Raw genomic sequence first — 20,459 nt, 5'->3', positions numbered from 1 at the left:
CTATCACAGTAGGGCTGATAGCTGTCTGTAAGCATTTGTTTTCTATTGGCTTTAATTATGTTTTACTTTGTGAGCTTAAAAGTAACAAACTTACTTTGTGAGCTTAAAAGTAACAAATTATAAAACAACTCAATGGCGAAGCAATAACCAACTTAAGGAAGGATTTTAAGATATAAATTTTTGGTGATAAAAATTCAATTTTCTTTGCTAGTCAGCATCAATTAATTTAAGTTTATAGTTTGAACAGTAATTAAAAACATTTACATGATCATAACAATTATAAAACAAATCAATAGCTTCAAAGAACTGTGAGTAGCAGACCAGGCAATTGTTTGGATTCAATATTCTACTTAATGAAATACTAATATCCTTTTTAAAAGCAGAAAAAGTTAATGGTAAACACAAGACAATCTTATCACAAACAATTGTAACTCCTCTTGAAATCTTTTTTGTACTAATTGTAAATCATGTGTAACTCTCTTTGAAATCTTTTTGCATGAAAATGTATAAAAATTTATCTTGTCATATTTTTTAACTTTTCGCCTAGATAAGTCATAAAAAGAAAATGTTTAAGTCAATCAGTAACTAAATAATTTTTTTTAAAAAAAAAAAAAAATTTTTTAGTTACTGATGCTTAGATTTAGACTGGCTTCAGTGTTGGTAAACAAAAAGAAACATTAAAAGTATAACATGCACCTACTAATTGTGCCTCTAAGCTGCTTGATCATTTCTGCTTTTTTAGGTCAATGTTTTTCACATATAAAAAATTTAGATTTCCCCATGTGAGGATTTTTTTAATTTAATAAAGAAATCCTCACATGAGAAAGCAGATTTATTCACTTTTGTTTCATCTTAAGCAATTTAAATACACAAACTTATTTTGTTCATTATAATTGTATATGCAATTCAGCTTCAATTCGCAATTTTCAAAATTTCACAATTCAGTTCAATTCCCTCTACTACTTTTAAAACATTCATTAGTTCATTTTGATATAGAATCTACTAAGCTTTAAACCACATCAAGTCATAGATGTTTCAAGCTCTTTTCAATTATTCTAATTTAAATTGTCAATTAAAAACATTCCTCTTTTGTAAAAAGTTTTTTCAGGTCAAGACCACTCATGTAAGTCCTTTACTACTTCTTAATACTCCATAATTTGACTTGATGGCAAAATGTTATGCTTTTTTTGGAATCAATTATGTAAAACATCACTCACTGTTAAAAATATTGGACAACTTCAACAATCTCAATCATTAATTTATGATCCTTTGTAATTCTTTATGGTGTGCAGATTTTTCTTATATTCTTACCTTTGTAATGCTTATGGTGTGTAGAGTTGCAAAAAAAACCGTTTTTTTTTTAATTGTGTTTTTTTTGCAAAAAAAACATGTTTTTTTTGTGTTTTTTTTTGTTTTTTATAGTTTTTTTTGTTTTTTTTAGATTAAAAAAAATTATTTACTTTTATTTAATTTCTATTTTTATTATAAATGTAATACAATATATAATAGTAACATGATATATGATAAATGTATAGTACATCACTTGAAAAATTTATTTTTAATTAACAAAAGACTCTGTATTCTGGCTTTCTTGTTAATTAAGGTCTTCTATTGTAAAGTCAAATCCGTATTCTTCAGAGTCACTTGATACCTCTGACTCTAAACTCTGTGAAGTACCATTGTCCAGAAAAAATTCTTGGCTTTGACTTGTTGATGATTCTGCATTACATTTTAGATTTTTGAGTTGTAAATTATGTGATTTAAATACTAATTTTGAAGCTCTGTCATTTGTTAATCTATTCCGTTTTTGATTGTGGATCCAAGATTGTCTACTAAATGATCTTTCGACTGCAGCACTTGTTGGTGGAAGTAATAAAATTTTACTTGCAATATTTGATAGTATTGGAGCACAAGAACAACATATTCCCTTCCACCAACTTACAGGAGATGAATGTTTTACTGAAGCCCATATAAAAGGTTTTGCAAAAAGTCCTTCGTTTGATCTATAATCAGCTATCTCACCCAAAATTTTGTCATCACATTTTTTAATAGAAGAATCCATTTTTCCTAATTTATGTAGCGTTTCAATGGCATCAATCTAAAGAAGATGTTTTAAATAAGGCATCTTAATTCATTTTAAATATAATTTCCTTTTTTTTCAATTAATTTAAATGAGGATTAAATTCTGAAAATACTCACCATTTCATCTCCAGAGATATGACATCCTTTATAACATGGATCCACTAAATTTGCAGCAAGATGAATGTTTTGAATGTTAAATTTCCTTCTTTTGGCAATTATTTCCATCATAGCATTTGCCTCGCTTTTTAGAATTGGACTGCAAAGGATATTGTCCTGAAAAGACTTTTCTAAATCTGAAAATGTTTTTGCAACAATGGAGAGACTTATTTTATCTCTTTCAACTGCTGCAATGGCTATGGCTATTGATTTTAATAACTTGATAAACCCATCCACTTTATCCCAGAACACTTCTGACAACAATAGGTTTTGAATAGGCTTAGCAAGAGATTTTGCTTCATCGTCAATAGCTAATCCCCGTAGTGCTAATCTGTTGTTATGAAGACTTTCCATACAATGTATAATTGAAGCCCATCTGAAGAATATATTTATTTATAATTAAATATTTATTTGCCTAATGTTATTTCCATACTAAGTATTATGATTTATAATGTAATATAAATTTTTTAAAAATTTATAATAATACTTTTTATGTTTTATTTTTTATGTTTTTATGTTTAACTTTATTATAAAACTTATTTTTAATAGACCTAGTTGTTACTGGAAGCTTTAGTGATTGTTGAATGATTTGTCCTGATTTCTGCTGATGTTGTTTTAACAAAGCTGATAAAATTTGAGAGTTCTTTATCCCTTTTACCACACTTGTGCAATTTCTTTGGGAATCTGCTATTGATTTCAAGTTACTCGCATCAGTAAAAATTAAATTTAAGGTATGTACCAGGCATCCATAAGGATATATGGGAGGAAATTCAGTAACTATTAGTTGCCATGCTTTTTTCATATTGGCTGCATTATCAGTACAAACACCAAGAACTTTCATAGGTCCAACATCGCATATTATTTTTTTAACTATATTTGCCATATATTTGCCAGTATGACTTTCTGCGCCTAAATAAATAAATAGTTCAGTTTGAACTTTCTTTTGTTTAAAAGGCATATCGTTCAAATATTTGTTTTTATTTGATCTCCACATTTCATACATTTTGCAATGTGCTCGGTCATTCGAGTGCAATTTTTTGATAGCTTTAAGCTGCAAAATTTGCATATAACTTGTTGAATTTTAGAACCTCCAGATTCTAAAGGTGCCTCATTGCACAATGTAGCTACAAAACATTTCTTTCTGCCTGGCATTTTTTTTTTTAGATTTCTTTTTTTTTTTAAATAAATATAAATAATATTTTTAAAATTGTTTAATACTAAGTTTTTTTCATTAGTTATACAAACTTAGTTATTGTGTCATTTTTATTTACTTGAATACTTTTTGAATAAATAAAATTTTAGCTATCTAATTGCAATTTGAACAAACATTTGAAAAAAATGATTTAAATTTTATAAACTCAAATGAATCCAAGATAAAAAAAACTTATAAAAAACAAAATTAAATCTTCAAAATAAACCAAACTATTTCAATTTTAAATTCCAATAATTAAAACTAGTTAAAATTTTAATTTTAAACTCTGTTTAAAATTGAAATACATAAAATAAAGAAATAAACTATTAAAATTTTACAAAAGTAATAAACAAAAGTAAATAAAACATAAAAGTAAATTTTATATAACTGTTGGTTCATTTTTGTATTTTGCAATGCAGTGATATTTCATTCATTTTTATGAATGAAATAACACTGCTGAAATAACATTTTTATTTCATTCATTCAGTAGTGTTATACTTACAATTAACTAGTAGCTACTAGTATAGTTTTTTTGAGATATATTTAAAAAATTACTTAATTTCTTTTTTAATATTTAATACTGTTTTTTTTTTAAATATGCATTTTATTTAATAGAAAACATTCATATTTTGAAGGTTTAATGCCTCTGAAACTGTTTCAAGTATTATTAATATCTTAAATTTAATAAATACTAAAAAAATAAAAAATAAAAAAAACTATAAAAAACAGTTTTTAAGAAGAAAAAAACCGCTTTTTTTGGGTTGCAACTCTATAAATTTGTAAGAAATATTATATAGGGTAAAATACATTACATTTAATAAAAAACATGTATATTTTGAAGGTTTACTGACACTGTAACTTTTTAAAGGATAATTGATATATAAAATTTAATGGACACCTAAAAAAAACAAAAAAAACCATTAAAAACATGTTTTTAAGACAGGCCTGTTTTTTTTGCAAAAAAAAGCGTGTTTTTTATAAAAAAAACGCGCATGTTTTTTTTAAGTTGCAACTCTAATGGTGTGCAATAATTTTTTCATTACATTGTTTTTAGGACATTATAAAAAATCATTTAAGTACTATTTTGACAGAAATATTGCTAATTAGCTTGAAATTAGACATTTCTTTTCATTGACTATAAGCAAATGTTTAAACTTTTTTATTAGAGGTTTAAGGTTTAAAATCAATCTTATGAAAACACATTTTTTTATAAACAAAACATATTAATAGTTAAGATTTCATCTTAGTAATCAAATAAAAACATAATATTAATGATATATAAGTTGAATAAAAAAGAAACTAATTATCACGTTAAGAAAAATGCAATAAAAAAAGACGCACACAAGATGACTCATCAACTCCTCATATAAATTTTTTAATCACATTTTGCTTTGCAACTTTGAAATTTACAATTAGAAATTGATAGAATTTTTAAAGAAGGTTTGTGCTACTTTTAGATTTTTATTACTTTTATTACTTTTTCAATTCCTAATACTGAATCAATAACTATGCTTTCTATTTAACCTAGCTTTTGCAAATGTATAAATACTAAGAGATAAGATGTTTTTTATAAAATACTTTAACATTATAAAAATTCTTACTGATATGATCAAGTGTTCCAGCACAAAATTTGCCAAAAAAAGATTTAATTCCCAGTGCTTTCAAATCAGTAATTAGAAATGGCCAAAGATGAAGTACATTATTTCTAGAAAAACTATTTCTACTTTCAACAACAAACACATGTGCACCCAATAATGCAGCTTCTACAGCGGTTCTTAACCCAATAGGTCCAGAACCAATAATCAAAACTTTTGACCGTGCACAAGGCTTATTTTTGTAATCAATATGCTTAGATTTTTTTTCTAGTTTGTTAAATAATGTTTGACATTTCCATGAAGTAAGTTTTGCTTTTAATGAAGAAAAAACTGTTTTGTAGTTCTTTTCATTTATACTGAGATATTCACATAACTTGCTAAATGTAGTGAGGGTAGGGAAAAGATCAGATGCTTCAAGAAACTCATTATAAATAGCATCTGTTTCATTCAGTATATCATTCTCTCCAATCATACTATTTAATCTGAAATAAAAAGTAACAATGTATAATCATTATTGTTGTCTTAATCATAATTGTTGTTGGAATTGTCATCATAATCATCATCATCATCATCATCATCATCATCATCATCATCATCACCATCACCATCACCATCACCATCACCATCACCATCAACATCAACATCATCACCATCACCATCATCATCATCAGTAGCAGCAGCAGCAGCAGCTATGGTATTAGGATTTAGAATAATGATTTAGGATTGTTCTATAAAACAGAACATTGTCAGCATAAAACAAACAAAATAAATTTTTTTTAAAAACAAATGATCAGCTTGACTCAATTTTAAATTAATGATCACTAGATACATGTACTCATACAACGGTGTTTCACTCCGTAGAATTTTTGTCTCTAAAAGTGTCATTCGATATCAAGGAACTTTGTCTATTTAGTAGTGATTGGTGGAGAGAAACCATATACAAAATATTTTTTTTGTAACATCCTTCTTAAATTCTTAGAAAGGATGATTTGCAATAAGGTCTCTTTCAAGAGATAAGTATATTTTTATCCTTAGCAACAATAGTCAACAACGATAACATTCCTTTAAAATTTCCTGAGTTACACATATGTATTGATGTAGAAATGTAAACAGAAATTATGTACACACAAAAACTAAAAAAGTTCCAAAATTTTATTTACTAACCAATCGAACTCAACTTAAGTCAGTAAAACTATTTTAAGGCCAAAAATTATTATAAACGGCTTCATTAAGTTAATGTTTATTATTTAAGGCGTGATATCACGTGCATTTTTGAAAACATTTTTGAAACACCTTGTTTCTATTCACACTCTGTATATATTTACCTCATCATAATGGATAAAATTTTATTTTTCTTCTGATGAAATATTCCCCGGATTTAAAAACCAGACTCTCAGCTCTAAAGAGCGCTCTTACTTCTATTGAACAGGGTAGCTGAACTCTTAGTGGCTGGTCAGGTTACTTAAAATAAGTTAGGATTTTCATTCCAAGCTTAAACTGCCTATAAAAAAAGAAGTAGCCCTTAATTCTCGAAGTTGGCATTGACCTTTTAGCATTGGTCATGAACTTGAGTTTTCAATCCTCGGTCTTGAGAGAGGATGGCCTTGGTCTTTGCTGTTAAACCTCAGTGTTTGGCTGGTTTTGTATAATTATACATTTAGCTGTTTAAAACTGCAATAAAAAAATATGAATAACTTTATTTTTGTATATTGACATACGGCATATTGGTATGAAAATTTTAAAGTTTAGTATTTCAGAATATAAAACTATACTTACATCGACATGCAAAGAAAAAATGCCCAAAAAACTCTTAAAAAACCCATAAATTTTTTAAAAATTTCTTTCTTTAAGTTTATGAAAGCTGTTTTTTTTTGTCACCATATTGAAACGTGGTCAAATAATGAAATTAGTTCGAAGTTGAAAACTTCAAATTAAAAAAAAATGTTCCAAACCAACGAGAAACATTTTGTTATAATTCCAAAAAAATCATAACAGTTATATTTTCAGGGTATTTATACGTCCGTATTTTTAGGGTATTTATGCATTCATATTTATTTATTATTTATGATTTTACTATTAAAAGAAATTCAGAACTATTAAAAACAAAGGAGCAAATAAAAGGATGTCACAAGTTTTTTTCATACTTTTTAAAAACTGCAAAGAAATGTAAAAAATCTTTGATAACTGTTAGAAAAATAAGTCATCGTTGTTTTTTTCATAAAGCGACATCGTAACAATTTTATATGTGCTGCTTTACCTGCTGTATCTATGCCGCCAAATAACGAATTATCTGGACTGTGCTAGGTGTTTTACAATTTACCCGCCAGTTGATTCATGAAGTTGTGTGAAAGACATTTAATCCTTCGCATATTTGCATGTAATATTTGAGAAGAGATTTAGCAATTTGACCTTAGAATTATTAAAAGTTTTCTAAAAAACTGATAGTCAATAAAATTTAGTAAGTTTTATGATAAGTCTTAGTTAAAAAACTTTTTATTTGATTTTTGCTCTGTTTTCTATGAATTCATTAGATTTAGTGGCTCTATATCTAAACCGTTTTCGCATTTTATACGGAATGGATGTACACCTGTGTGCGAAGCTCTTTCCATGGCTTAAATTCTATGATTATCTATGTGTGCTGTCGCAAACACTAGCATAACTTTACTCTTACTACGTCGCCTTTCTTATCCAAATACAATAACATGAAAAAGTTTGGCTACTATTCTTTTAATATATTTTTTATTTTTTCTTCTTTTTGTTCAATCCCACTGAAACAGAAGATTAATAATATAACAGTAATATTTATTAATTTTCATTTAACTTCAAAAAACATTTACAAAGAAAGAAAAATCAATCCATGCAAAAGTTTGAAAAAAACTGTTTAAAGACTAATATGCAGGTTGTAATTAAAATTCTACAACGCTATGAAATTATAAAAATTACTTAATTGTGAGTTTAATACTTGGTTGGATGACCATTACAATTAATAACTGCTTACATATCAATAAAAAAGACAATAACTGCTTATATATTGTGAGGGCGGCATTTTTTTTTTATTAATAATTATTTAATGTTTGTTAAGTGTTAATTGTTGAAGGTAAGGGATTAGGGAGGTTTTGGGTTTAGTGTTGTGTGGAAAGATATATAGAGGTTGGGAACAATGTGACGGCGTGGAGATTACTTGGTTAGGAAAGGGCGAGGTCTGAGGATTGTTTGGTTGAGAATGGGCAAGGTTTAATCGTTATAGGGCTAAAGTTTTATTTGCCGTCCTCAGTATATTCTGCTATATAATAAAACTCAATAAATGTTCTATTATTGTGTAATGGTTAGCACTCTTTTACTCATAACGTTTAAATAATACAAATAATATTCTCTTACGCTTCTTGCAGTGTTCAATACTGTTCATATCAGTTTCTCCTCTTTTTATATCTTCTTTTTATTACAAATAATCTCTTCATTAATTAATTCTTTTGATTATTTTCCTTTAATCAATATTAAAATCTTCTTCTCTTCTTTTATTCAACTGCTTATTAAACTACTCATAAAACTGCTTGCTCTTCAAAGTATTTTTCTTATCACAAAATTCTCTCTTCTTAAAATTCTTTTTAAAAACTATCTTAAAACTCTATTTTACTTCTCTTTTAAACTACGTCTTCCTCCTTCTTTTAAAACTCCTCTTTTAACCGTAAGACTCGTTTTTTTTTTGAGCTTTTATAGTTTTTGCTTGTTTTTCGGTTGCGATACCTATTCATCTTTTATTTATACGGCAGGTTTATGAGTCTTCGCTGTTGTATTTAACTTTTCTTACGTTTTGTCGTTTATGCGTCTCCGTGTTTACGTTTTTTTTCCAGTTGTATTTAACTTTCCTTCTTACGCTTTAAAGTTAATGTGTCTTCGTGTTTACGTTTTTTCCCTGTTGTATTTAACTTTTCTTCTAACGCTTTATCACTTATTATAAGGAGTTGATGAGTCATCTTGTGTGCGTCATTTCCGATTGCTGTTTTTAATCTAGTTCTCCCTCCTCACAATATCAAAGGCTAAAAACGTAATATCTATTAGGAACTACTTACAAAGGCAAATGAAGTTCTAAAGAAACTTAATGCATGCTTATTATGCTCATCTAGAAATATGCCTTTTAAATACTTGAAGAATTATTTAGAATTTCTAACCTATGCTATTGACAAGAAACCGTTTGGTACAAATTTTTAGATCTTCATCAATATATATTTTAAAAGTAAGAGTACAATGTGCGTGTCACTTAAGCTCATAAACGAGTCCCGGTACGATCAAAAGGAATGGTGTGGCAGTCGATCTATCGCCCATCCATGAAAAAGATTCAGGTTTTACCTAAAGGGCGTACTATTGAACTTTTAAAGCCTGGAAATTTCTCCTAGAAATTTTTAGAACAGCCCAGAACATTCGAGGGTATTCGAGAGCATTTTACAACATTCTAGAATGTTCCGAGCTGTTCTGGAATGCTCGGGAACATTCTAGAGTAATGTGGAATGTTTTAGAACAGTGTGGAGCATTCGATGTCTTTTTGTATGGGTGGGTTAGGGAGCCCTAATGCTCTTCTTATTATTGACTAAGGAAAGAATTGAAAAAGAAATGAAAATTTTTGACGTAGTGCAGTGAGTGATAAAACCAAAGATAAAGTGTGAGTAATAAAAAAGTTAAAAGCGCAGGAACGCTAACGTTCCCATCAAGCGAGAATGAGCGTAGTAAGAAGCAGAGAAATAAAAAGAAAAACGAAATGAACTAATTATAGAATCAAAAGTTGCGACACAATCTTATATTAAAAGACCGTGAACGTAAACCACTCGGAAAACATAACTCTAATAGAAGCGCGGACGAGAACAAGTAAACACTAAAGCATATCAAATGAAGCATTTCTCTATGATCCGACAAAAGAACATAACAAACATCAACGCGTCGTAGTTGGAGAAATGAATGACATCTGCCAATTTTCAACGTGAAAAAGTTCAGTGAAGAAATACTAAAAATTTTGTTGTATGATGGGAAAAATCTGATTACTGCCATAGGAAGCACCTTCGCAGGAACATCTATACTAAATAAAAAGGGAAACTCTAAAATCGAAGCTCTGAAGTGATGGGAGGAGCTCTACTCATATTCTCATGAGATTTTTGATAAACACTTCCAGTTTAGCCTATAGTTTTACAATTAACAAAGTGCAAGGACAAACTTCAAAAGATTGTGACATCAACCTTAAAGACTCCTGCTTCTCTCACGGTCAACTATACGTAGCTTTCCCTAGAGTAGGAAATTCGAAAAGTTTTTACATATATATACCCCGGATAATAAAATTAAAAATATTCTTTGTAAACAAGTGTTGTAAAATTTTTATTTTAAAGTTTATCCTTTAATTCCAACTACCACACAACTTCATATTCCATGAGCGAAGCCGTGTACCCCAGCTGTTTGAAATAAAATTGATGCTAAAACTGAGCAAGTTAGTAATCAAACACGTGCAGAGCATATCGACAAAAACAAAGTTAAGGTAGTTAATTTTTTAGAAGTTTTTTTTTTGTCATTTTTATTTCTTTAATTTTAAACTTTGCCTCAAAAAAACAACTAATATTTTACTTTAGCTAAGAAAAATCTTTAGAGCATAATTTATCAAACTTAATTTTAAATATAAAACTAATATAGATAAATAAGGTTAAAGTTTGTAAAACTCTTTATTTAGGGTTTTAGTGATTTAAAAAAAAAAAGGTTAAACAATTTAAAATTAAACGCTGATTGTTTTAAAAATGTTAAATCCACTCGAAGCAGTACTCGCTAAAACCCCAGGTAACTGCCGATGCCAATGAAGTTCCTTAATATCTTTTTGCCCCTAAAAGAAAATTTTCAGATAACGATTTATGTATAACGTAAGTTTGCACAAACATATTTACAATTTGCTTACCATATGTATAAAAAGAAGTTGTGGAGGAAGTGAAGCACTATTATTCTCAGTTTCCTGCGTCTCGTCACGCTCAACAGACAAATCCCATAAAGTTATCTGATGGTCATCAGATGAAGCCGCAAACACGGTACTATCAGAATGATGCCACTCAACTGACGTAATTGGAGCGCTGTGATATTTAAAAGTAGCAACTGGAACTCCTTGCTGAAACCGACGCAGGTCCCATATATTTATTATACCATCATCTCCTCCAGAAACGATAAATGGATCATTTCTAAACGACAGAAACAGAAAAAGAAAAAAAAGGTCTTGAGGTTGTAAGTTTTCCTGTTTTTTCTGTTACTTCAACTCATCTTAAACATCATGAATTCATCTCAATCATGGTTTTTAACAAATGATCCCAAAAACTGCTGACATATCCAATAAATACATGCAAAATACAAGAAAAAAATATTTCATCTAACTCTAACCAAAAGAATTTTTGTGTTTTGGATTTAATTTACCATTAGTTGTTAAGTTAAATATCTTTAGAAATGTTTTTAGTTTAAGATGTTCAAGTGGTACTTTTTTTTTTAGGATAAGAGGACAGAATGAATTCGGAGGACGTAGATTGATTGAACATGGACAGGAGGATGATATCGGGTAACAGTTACGACAGGTGAATATTGTGATCATTACTTACAAACTCTAACTTAGCTTACAGGGCAAATTTTAAAAAACAACGTATAAAATAACGTTAATAACAGATTTTAAGAATAGAAAAATATCTATTTACTTGTTCCATGAAATAACATTAACATCAGCATCGTGTGCCTTTACTGTTAACATGCACGCTTTATCTCCCACACCGCGCGAGTCCCAGATCTTGATAGTTTTATCAGCAGAGCATGATGCAAACACCTGTAACAAGACTGCTACAAGATATGATACTTATTGTTTAAATGTAGATCGACTAATAGAAACTAACTACTTACATTAGACTCATTTGGGCTCCATTGGATGTCTTCGACAGATCCTGTATGGGAAGTTAGAGGTCTTTGGTCAACATGCCAACTAGATTCGGTGGGATTCCACAAATGAATACGGTTGTTACATGAGCCGGTTGCAAGTCTAAATTTTTAAAAAGGCTCATCAAAAACAAGGATGCTTATAATAAGTTGGAGCGTTTAATTAGCGGGTTGTTCTTTTTTTTTTTTTTAAAGGTTTTTAAGACATTTCATAATAATCCGTTTACGTTATGTTAAAATATTCTTACGGAATTTATCTTTACGATTAAGAACTCAAATTAAACAGCTTTCTTAATTTAAAGAAAATGAATAGAAAACTACTTTTGTTCTTTTTTTTGCAAATGAAAAAGTTTTTTGTAAATCGGAAGTTTTTAATGCTATTATTTAGGGATCTTATTTAAAACTTAGAGAAGAAGGATAAAAAAATATGATGAATTTAACAAAATCTTTCAGCTAAGGAGAACATGTAAAAGCTATTTACATTTCCACATCTAAAACATCAAAAGCAATTCGTATGTGTTCTCCTGATTTCTAAACTTCCACATTCGTCACCTGACTTGTCGCCATCCGTGGATTAATAAAATCGCCTAGTCACATTACGTGAGAGTAGACCGTATATATCATTATTTTCTTCATGATAGAACCTATCATTTATCCATTTGAAGCATCCACGAGTAAAGCATACTGTATTTCAAGATTCAACGTTTTACCTTAAGCTTTTATGAATAGGAGAATTATTTGATTAAAGAAACTTAACAGCTGCCGTTGAACCATAAACCGGATTCTCTGTATGTTTTTGATTAAGTTATTTTCAGGGGAATCCTAAAATAACCTAATAAAAAAACTCAAAAAATCTTGTTAAATAGGGTTGTTTAGCAATATTGCACTGGGTTTCAAATTTGCTAATGAATGTGCTAATAGCAAATACAATACGAACAAACAAATATTGGAGTGCGCGTGCTTTTTAAAACCTTCAAAAACAGTATTAAAAACAGGCTGTTACAAAAAAAATAATTATACGAGGACACTTTAAATAAAGTTAAATACAACATCTTACCGACCAGTAAAAGTAGGAGACCAATCCATAGCAAAGCCTTCTCTCTTAAAGAACATATTACAAATAAATGACAGAAAAACATTTATCCTTTAAAGTTAATGCTTGTTACACTTATTAATAAAAAACCATTAAAACTGCCACAAAGTTTGAAATTTTTTTAATGAAAAGATATAAACCTAAATATAAAAAAACTTACTTTAAACAAAATGTAAAGGACTTTTTTTTACCTGATGACCCGAAAAGGAAAACAGTGGCTTCTTATCAAGTACACTTTGATGATCTCCCATACCAACCATATCAAGACAATTTAATTCTTTTGTGAGATCCCATATATGTACAGTTTCAGATGATGACCAAGAAACAGCCAAATGTCTCTCAAATGCAAACGTGTACTATAAAACAACAAATAAAATCAAGCACTAAACCTGTGGTTTATTGATTTAAATTGCAATAGTAGAGAAAGGGTCTTAAAGACATGTTGAAATGATTTAATTTACCTTACAGTGATAATACATACTGTAATTATAAAGATATTTGTTACAATATTCATACAATAAATATAAAATAAATAAAAGGAGTTACCCTGATTCTATTTACTCCACCAATATGTTTTAATGAATATGTTTGCAAACTAGGCTGATCTTCACTCTCTTCAATGTAACTATCTTCAGAATCTTCTAAAAGTTTTAATTATCTGAAATAGATATTCTTTAAAAATTTTTATTTGATGCCACAGTAACTTTCACTGATCAGTTTTGATAAATTCTGAAACTTTATAAATATATCTTAACAAATTACTTCTTTAAATAAAACTTTTAAAAACAGTTTTACTATCTACAACTAAATATCTTCTTTGAAAATATACAAAAAATAACTATACACTCTTTGTTTATTCTGTCCTACTTCTCTATAATAAAAACAACCTATATGTTTTTCTAACGCCATACTATCCAAGTTTGATAGTGTGCATATATTGTATATTAGAGTGTATGTAGTAAATTATCTATTAGTACAGTATATATTAGAGTGGGTTTGTATTTCAACTTTAACTATTAAAAACATTTAGTTATAGTTATACATATCTATAGTTATAGTTATATATATACTGTGTTAACCCATGTTAAATCTCTGGAAACTTCTAGACTTAGTGTGAAATATTTTTTTTCCTACAAAATATGGTATCTTTCAATATAATTTTAAAACTAGAAATCTACAAATTAAACAGAAAAACAAAAACAAAAGTGGCTAAGATAAGAACAAAACATAAAAATTAATTGCTCACTTTTTACAAGTTACTTATTGGTTTTTAAAAAATTATCATTGGAGTTAAGGAGTTTAAAAAAAAAACAAATTTTTAGTAACACAAGTCATTAAATATCCACGTCCAAACTTCCATCAATTTGTCAAGTTCTTTTGGTGCTGTTTTATAATATTCTTGAACTTAAATTACCAGTCAGTCAAAGCTCAAATCTGGTCATTTGTGAATGTATCATTTTGGGAAAAAACACAATACCATGACAGCTTAACCTAATTGTGTGAAAACACTTTCAGACTTGTATCAATTATAGAGACCGACAAAAACATACTAAGAAATGTTTATGCTGTAGAGAAAAGTTCAAAAGCAATTTAGCAAATCTTTTTGATATTGTATACAAGATGAAGTGAGAATACTATAAGATAAGACCTTTTACAGTAACAATTCAGCAATTACTAGCAAGAGTCAAAAAAAAAACTTTCTAAAAAAAGAAACAGGTAAGATGTAGAGTATAAAAAAGAAAAATTTTCTGCGGCAAAAATTTTCTGCAGCAAAAATTTTTTCTGCAGTCCATAATTTAACAATTTTTAATATATGAGGATAATTCTGATTTTATATCAGATGAGAATGCTGCAAATTCAGAAGTGTAGTTTTCAGCAATTACTGAGAGAACAATCAATTCTGAGAAGAAGTAGAAAAGATTGTTACTCCAAATTTAGTACCTATTGATTATAAGAGGATTTAGTCTCTATTGATTATAAGAGGTTCTGTTCTCATTCTATGACAACAATCATAGCTGTCAGAGGCAATAATGACAAATTTCCAATAAATTAGTCATATATCTAACTATTTTGAACAGATTAAAAACCTTTTTTTTTTAAAGAAAAATGCCAGAAATATTACTCCTCACTGATATGGTAAATTATTACCAACTATAAATGTTCATATTGTCTTTTCTAATAGAAATAAGGAGCAACCTATTACTGTACTAAAATTAGGAAATTCATTTTGTGATACCACAGGCTAGAAAGCTTGTGGAATTAATGACGGCTGTGTGCTTTTGGAACAAAAATTAGACAGGGAATCATAAGTTTTTACATACCACAATTACACTTGTGAGCTTGTATTGAAAAGTGTGTTTAAATCTAAAACTGACCAAGATCCATTTTTCAATATGTTAAGAGAAAATTAGAAAAAAAATCTACTTTAACCTATATGACATTCAACTCTTCAACAAGATAGTAAAAATGGATTGAACTCAAGCAGTGAGTAATCTAAATGAAGCAAGGAAATCTCTAGGGCAGAATCTCTAGAAATTTTGGATTAAATTCCTATTCTAATTAGTTTAGTCCTATTCTAATTAGTTTAGTTTGTAATTTGAAAGAGTGTACCTTGGAATCAGGAGAGAAAAGAATCAGGATTAAAAAAAAAAAAGAAACAAAATGTTATACATCCAATGTTGCTCTATCTTAATGAAGATCTTGGTTCTCTTTTAGAAGAGTTTTTAGAGGACTTCAGTTTCTTTTGACTAAATGGTTGGAATCAAATTATATTCTCTTACATGTGGACATGTTATGGACAAGCTTTTAATAGAAATCATACAAACAAACTTCTAAATCTAAATATTGAGAGATATCGGTTGACCTGTAAAAAATGAATAAACTTCTACAAATTATTGACTTCAATTGAACACCATAAACCTGATGGACATTCTCACAAGAACTTTTTCTGAAATTGCATTAAGCTTATTTCTGTATTACTCTTTTTATATATATATATATATATATATATATATATATATATATATATATATATATATATATATATATATATATATATATATATATATATATATATAAATAAATAAAGAGTAATACAGAAATAAGCTTAATGCAATTTTAGAAAAAGTTATTACAAAAATAAGACATACCATCCTCCATTATCTTAGTGAGATTTGACATTTTCATCAGTATCACTTGGTTTATTTCACCTTCACAAGCCTGTGTACCAGCAACCAAATAGCATGTCATAGGGAACTAAGGAAAAGCAGGAAAATTCTTAGTTTAGAGTAGAAGAATTAGAAATTCTCTAATTCTTTTATTCCAAGTTTCTTATCAGGTGCTCAAGAATATATAATAATGAAACTTTTCTTAACTTTAGCTTTAGTTTTAAAAGTTTAAAAGCCACAGCCAGTAAAATTGTCAAATGAAGGAGATAATTTTAACTTTTTTTCCAAAGTCAAGTAACACGGAACTGGGCACATTCATCTGCAAGATTTTAAATTTTTAAAATTTAGAACTACAGACAAAGCTGACACTTGAGGCTTATAAAGTCAGCCAGAAATGTCTTCTTTCTAATAGTTGTTGTTCACTTTCTACTGCCTTTTGTTTCAAAGTCACCTTTTAATATTCGGTTGAACTAAATGGATAATCTTTAGTAGAATATTTTTCCTTTCATGGTGTAAGTACAATTTTCAATTTTAATGCTTCATGAGCAAATGCAATTACAAGATATATTTTAAGAAAAATATTTGGTTTTTCATGAAGACTACCAGGATCCTTAAACTTTAAGATTAAAAAATATAATTATAATTTAACTTATCATAATATCTATGATAATCATTTTTTAGCTTGCTCACACTAAGAATATATTGTTGAGTTGCACATATTAGGTTTATTGTTTTGAACTTATTAATACACTAGCAAAAAAAAAAACATCTTGAGTTAATAACAAATCTTAAAATAATTTAGTAAATAGCTTAAGTGTTAACAACAAAAAAACACTTGGGTTTACAAATCTTTTCTAAAATGCATGTATTTAAAAAAGTTCTCCATTCTGATAATGTTGTTATTGCTGATTACAAAAGACAATTTAAACATAAGAGGGCTAACTTTTTTTTTTTAATTTATAAAAAGAAAAATTGATAATAAGAAATATGGCATCATTCTTATTTGCATTTTTAAAACGCAATGTCATGAAATTTTCAAAATAACAAAGCATTTACTACCTGTGTTCTGTTGTCACCAAGTTTGTCAGTAATTACATCAAAGCTTAAACATGGCATGCCAGTCTGTGCCTAAAAATGATTTAAACATTTGGTCATAACCAAATTAATTAAGTTAAGTGCTTTAGTTAAAAACTGTAAAAATTGAAATTGAGAGTTTCCATAGAGCTCTCAAAAATCTCAGACTTAAAACTAAAATAACAAGCAGAAACAAATAACAAGCAGGAACAAATAAGACTGAAGTATTTTATAGAAATCTGGTTTTGTTTTGAAGAAATGGACAAAACATGAACCAATGTATGTAACTAACTAGTTCATTTTTAAACTAACAAAATATCTTACTGCATGGTACATATGGTAAGCTGTTTTCTCAAATGTAAGTTCTTCACCATCTTCAAGTGGCTCTCCAAGGTATATTTTCTAAATGGACCATCAAAACAATGAATGATAATGAGATCAAGTTTTATTATTTACTTTTATCTTCAAAAATCTACAAGGCTCTCAATTCCAAATATCAAAATTAAATTGCAGAAATACCTCCTCCATTTGTTCTTTACCATCATCACTATCTATAAAAAAATTGTTAAGCCAAAATAATTATATCTAAAAAAATATACCTCAGCTTTTCCAAGCTAGTAAGCACTCAGTTGATACTTTCAGATGAGCAAAATATTGAAAATCTGACTTTTGAAATTTTTTCATAAACCTGAAATTTTCTTTGCTATATTGTAGATTTTTGTGATCCTGAAGTGCTCTTTCTTAAAAACTAGACTTCAAAATGTTACAAATCAAATTGATACTGATCACCTCATGCTGGCCACTAGACCTCTTCAATCAAAAGATGACTAGACTTCTTTAATCTAAAGTTATGAGTCATCAAAAAGTCCCCTGTCCAACTTTTTAAAAAAATATATCTCTAATTCAAATGGTTCCATTATGCTTTGTTATTTTGAAAATTTCATGACATTGCGTTTTAAAAATGCAAATAAGAATGATGCCATATTTCTTATTATCAATTTTTCTTTTTATAAATTAAAAAAAAAAAATTAGCCCTCTTATGTTTAAATTGTCTTTTGTAATCAGCAATAACAACATTATCAGAATGGAGAACTTTTTTAAATACATGCATTTTAGAAAAGATTTGTAAACCCAAGTGTTTTTTTGTTGTTAATACTTAATCAACTTTTTTTTCTTGAAATTTTCGTATACAACTACGTATGTTCTGTAAGAAAAAGCAAAAGAAAAGCGAAAAGAAAAAAGAATGGGTAATCAATCATAACTTTTCTTTTAAATAATTTTAAAATATCTAGGTGGGGCACTTCTTGATGACTTAAAACTTTTGAATAAAGAGCTCTTTTTTTTAATAGCCATTTTTAAAGAACCACATAAAATATTGAGCTGAAACCTTTAAGATATGTTTATGTAATTTATATACACCACCTTAAGAAGCTTAAATAAAATCTAAGGTGAAAAATTTAGCCCATTTGATATGGAATGACTCAGAGATACTATTACCGCAACATCAGTAAGTTATGTTTTTATACTTTTTGCAAATTACAAAAGAAAAAAAAGAAAAGTTTTTTTTGCAATACTCAACTAAAAAATTTTAGTTTTAAAGGCTTCTAAAATTAGAAGGAAAATCTTTTAGGTTCAAAAATTAGTTTTTGTGTAAACAAATGCACTTATTAGAAATTTTTTACAACATTTTTATAGCTGTTCTAAAATTCTAAATATCAAAAATAATATCTTCAGAAAGTAAAACAGTGTAAAATTTGAATAGGCTTTTTTGTTTATCTATGTACTTGTTTTGTACAAACTGAGAAAACCTGGAGCAAGATACCCATCAACATTCAACTTAAAGGGAGTGTATTCCATGCTCTGATATCATCAGGCTGTTCATATTGTAAAAGGCTGTCTAATTATGTAAAGACATTTCTTTATTCATCATTTGATGGTATATATGCATAAAATTTTAATATTTCTCTTTCTTATAATGAAATAGTTGATCTATTTTTGTGAACAAAATTTTTTAAACAGTTTTTAAAACTTTTCTGGTTATACCTAAACTATAAAAGACTAATAAAAAATTATTGAATTTTTTTTTCTTTAGTCTATTATACAGAAATTTTTTTCAGTTTTTTTTCTGACTTTTGCTAAAAATTAGTAAATGTTTTTGGTTTTATAGATCCAGTACAACCCTGCATAGTTTTCAAAGCACACTTATAGCAAAGTATTTTGGTTTAGTGGTGAAAAACTAAATTAGGATACAAATGTTAAATACAAAATATTTATATTAAACGTTTTTATTCTATACATACATACATACATACATACATACATACATACATACATACATACATACATACATACATACATACATACATACATACATACATACATACATACATACATATACACATACACATTTGGCCTAATTTACCCAGAGTTCACTAATTGCAGCAATTTTAAATATCTAATGTTTGTAAAAAACCCTTTGCTCAATGGTAAATTTAAATTTCTAGAAAAATCAGAAAAGCTGAATTCCTAGTTAATATGCTTATATATCCAAGTTATATGCTTCCATTATCTTAACATGTAAAAACAAAGGTTTGTACAAAAGGTTCTAATATTTTACAAAACTTCCAATATAATATTGATAACTAAACATGCTTGACTTTAAATCAAATGTTGGCAAAAAAAAAAGAAACATTATTAAAGAACATTAGTTTTTAAAAGCTAAACAGAAAAAAAATTTGTTAACTAGTTTTAAACATACCACTTGCATTCATAGGCTCATCAAATGAGATACCTTCCATTTCTTTACATTAAAAAAAGAAACCAATATATAATCAACCTGATGTGTGTAAGTGTGTGTGTGTGTCTATATATATATATATATATATATATATATATATATATATATATATATATATATATATATATATATATATATATATATATATATATATATATATATATATATATATATATATATATACACATCATACCCTGGATGAATCATATATTTGTTTTGTTTTTGATAAATCTGGACATTTCAATCTTTTACACGTGCTATAAAATGTCTTGCATGCGTTTGTATCACGATTAACCATTCCCATTTCTCCAACTAAGAAAACCGATGGGGAGGGGGTAAAAAAATTGTTTTCATTGAAAAAATTTGACTT

The 20,459-nt window shown here is 27.8% G+C and overlaps 3 protein-coding genes across 9 annotated transcripts in view; all 3 read right to left on the bottom strand.

Annotated features, from left to right (window-relative positions):
- LOC145193527 (F-actin-monooxygenase MICAL3-like) overlaps nt 1-8,964 on the bottom strand; it is a 44,132-nt gene extending 35,168 nt beyond the window's left edge. For 3 of the 7 annotated variants that reach the window (XR_016449690.1, XM_090078155.1, XM_090078157.1), the window contains exon 1: nt 5,032-6,273. Coding sequence is in view for 3 of the 7 variants with exons in the window: in XM_090078155.1 (XP_089934281.1) it covers nt 5,032-5,497 (466 nt within the window). In the remaining 4 variants the exon portion in view is untranslated. Of the gene's footprint in view, nt 1-5,031; nt 6,280-8,403 lie in introns of those variants that run through there. The other 4 variants (XM_090078158.1, XM_090078160.1, XM_090078156.1 and 1 more) reach the window with 3 other exon arrangements.
- LOC149892016 (uncharacterized) lies at nt 1,531-3,429 on the bottom strand. Its single transcript, XM_090078163.1, has 3 exons — nt 2,790-3,429; nt 2,200-2,614; nt 1,531-2,098 (listed from the first exon to the last, which is right to left on the bottom strand). Exons 1-3 carry the CDS (start codon nt 3,302-3,304, stop codon nt 1,595-1,597), a joined length of 1,434 nt encoding a protein of 477 aa, XP_089934289.1. The 5' UTR covers nt 3,305-3,429; the 3' UTR covers nt 1,531-1,594.
- A 1,741-nt stretch (nt 8,965-10,705) lies between the features above and the next one.
- Nucleotides 10,706-20,403, bottom strand: LOC145197503 (glutamate-rich WD repeat-containing protein 1-like). Its single transcript, XM_090078164.1, has 13 exons — nt 20,283-20,403; nt 20,051-20,092; nt 17,812-17,843; nt 17,617-17,694; nt 17,278-17,346; nt 16,201-16,306; nt 13,598-13,692; nt 13,243-13,407; nt 13,016-13,059; nt 11,926-12,061; nt 11,727-11,851; nt 10,952-11,225; nt 10,706-10,879 (listed from the first exon to the last, which is right to left on the bottom strand). Exons 2-13 carry the CDS (start codon nt 20,088-20,090, stop codon nt 10,775-10,777), a joined length of 1,269 nt encoding a protein of 422 aa, XP_089934290.1. The 5' UTR covers nt 20,091-20,092; nt 20,283-20,403; the 3' UTR covers nt 10,706-10,774.
- Between the last annotated feature and the right edge of the window lie 56 nt (nt 20,404-20,459).

Source organism: Hydra viridissima, unplaced genomic scaffold, assembly GCF_058129835.1.
Source record: "Hydra viridissima isolate aposymbiotic clone 2 unplaced genomic scaffold, HvirCarnegie_v1 scaffold_2, whole genome shotgun sequence".
In the NCBI taxonomy this organism is placed as follows: Eukaryota; Metazoa; Cnidaria; class Hydrozoa; order Anthoathecata; family Hydridae; genus Hydra; species Hydra viridissima.
Note: the sequence above shows the minus strand (reverse complement) of the source record. Positions and strands in the feature narration are given on the sequence as shown.

Excerpts from the sequence above, each read along its gene's own strand:
- LOC149892016 (XM_090078163.1), bottom strand. The coding sequence starts at position 3,304 with ATGCAAATTTTGCAGCTTAAAGCTATCAAAAAATTGCACTCGAATGAC. Across the intron at positions 2,615-2,789 it reads AAGCTTCCAGTAACAACTAG|ATGGGCTTCAATTATACATT; the intron begins GTCTATTAAAAA and ends TATATTCTTCAG. Across the intron at positions 2,099-2,199 it reads ATATCTCTGGAGATGAAATG|ATTGATGCCATTGAAACGCT; the intron begins GTGAGTATTTTC and ends CATCTTCTTTAG.
- LOC145197503 (XM_090078164.1), bottom strand. The coding sequence starts at position 20,090 with ATGGAAGGTATCTCATTTGATGAGCCTATGAATGCAAGTG. Across the intron at positions 17,695-17,811 it reads GTAAAGAACAAATGGAGGAG|AAAATATACCTTGGAGAGCC; the intron begins GTATTTCTGCAA and ends TGGTCCATTTAG. Across the intron at positions 13,693-16,200 it reads CACTAAGATAATGGAGGATG|AAGATTCTGAAGATAGTTAC; the intron begins GTATGTCTTATT and ends TAAAACTTTTAG.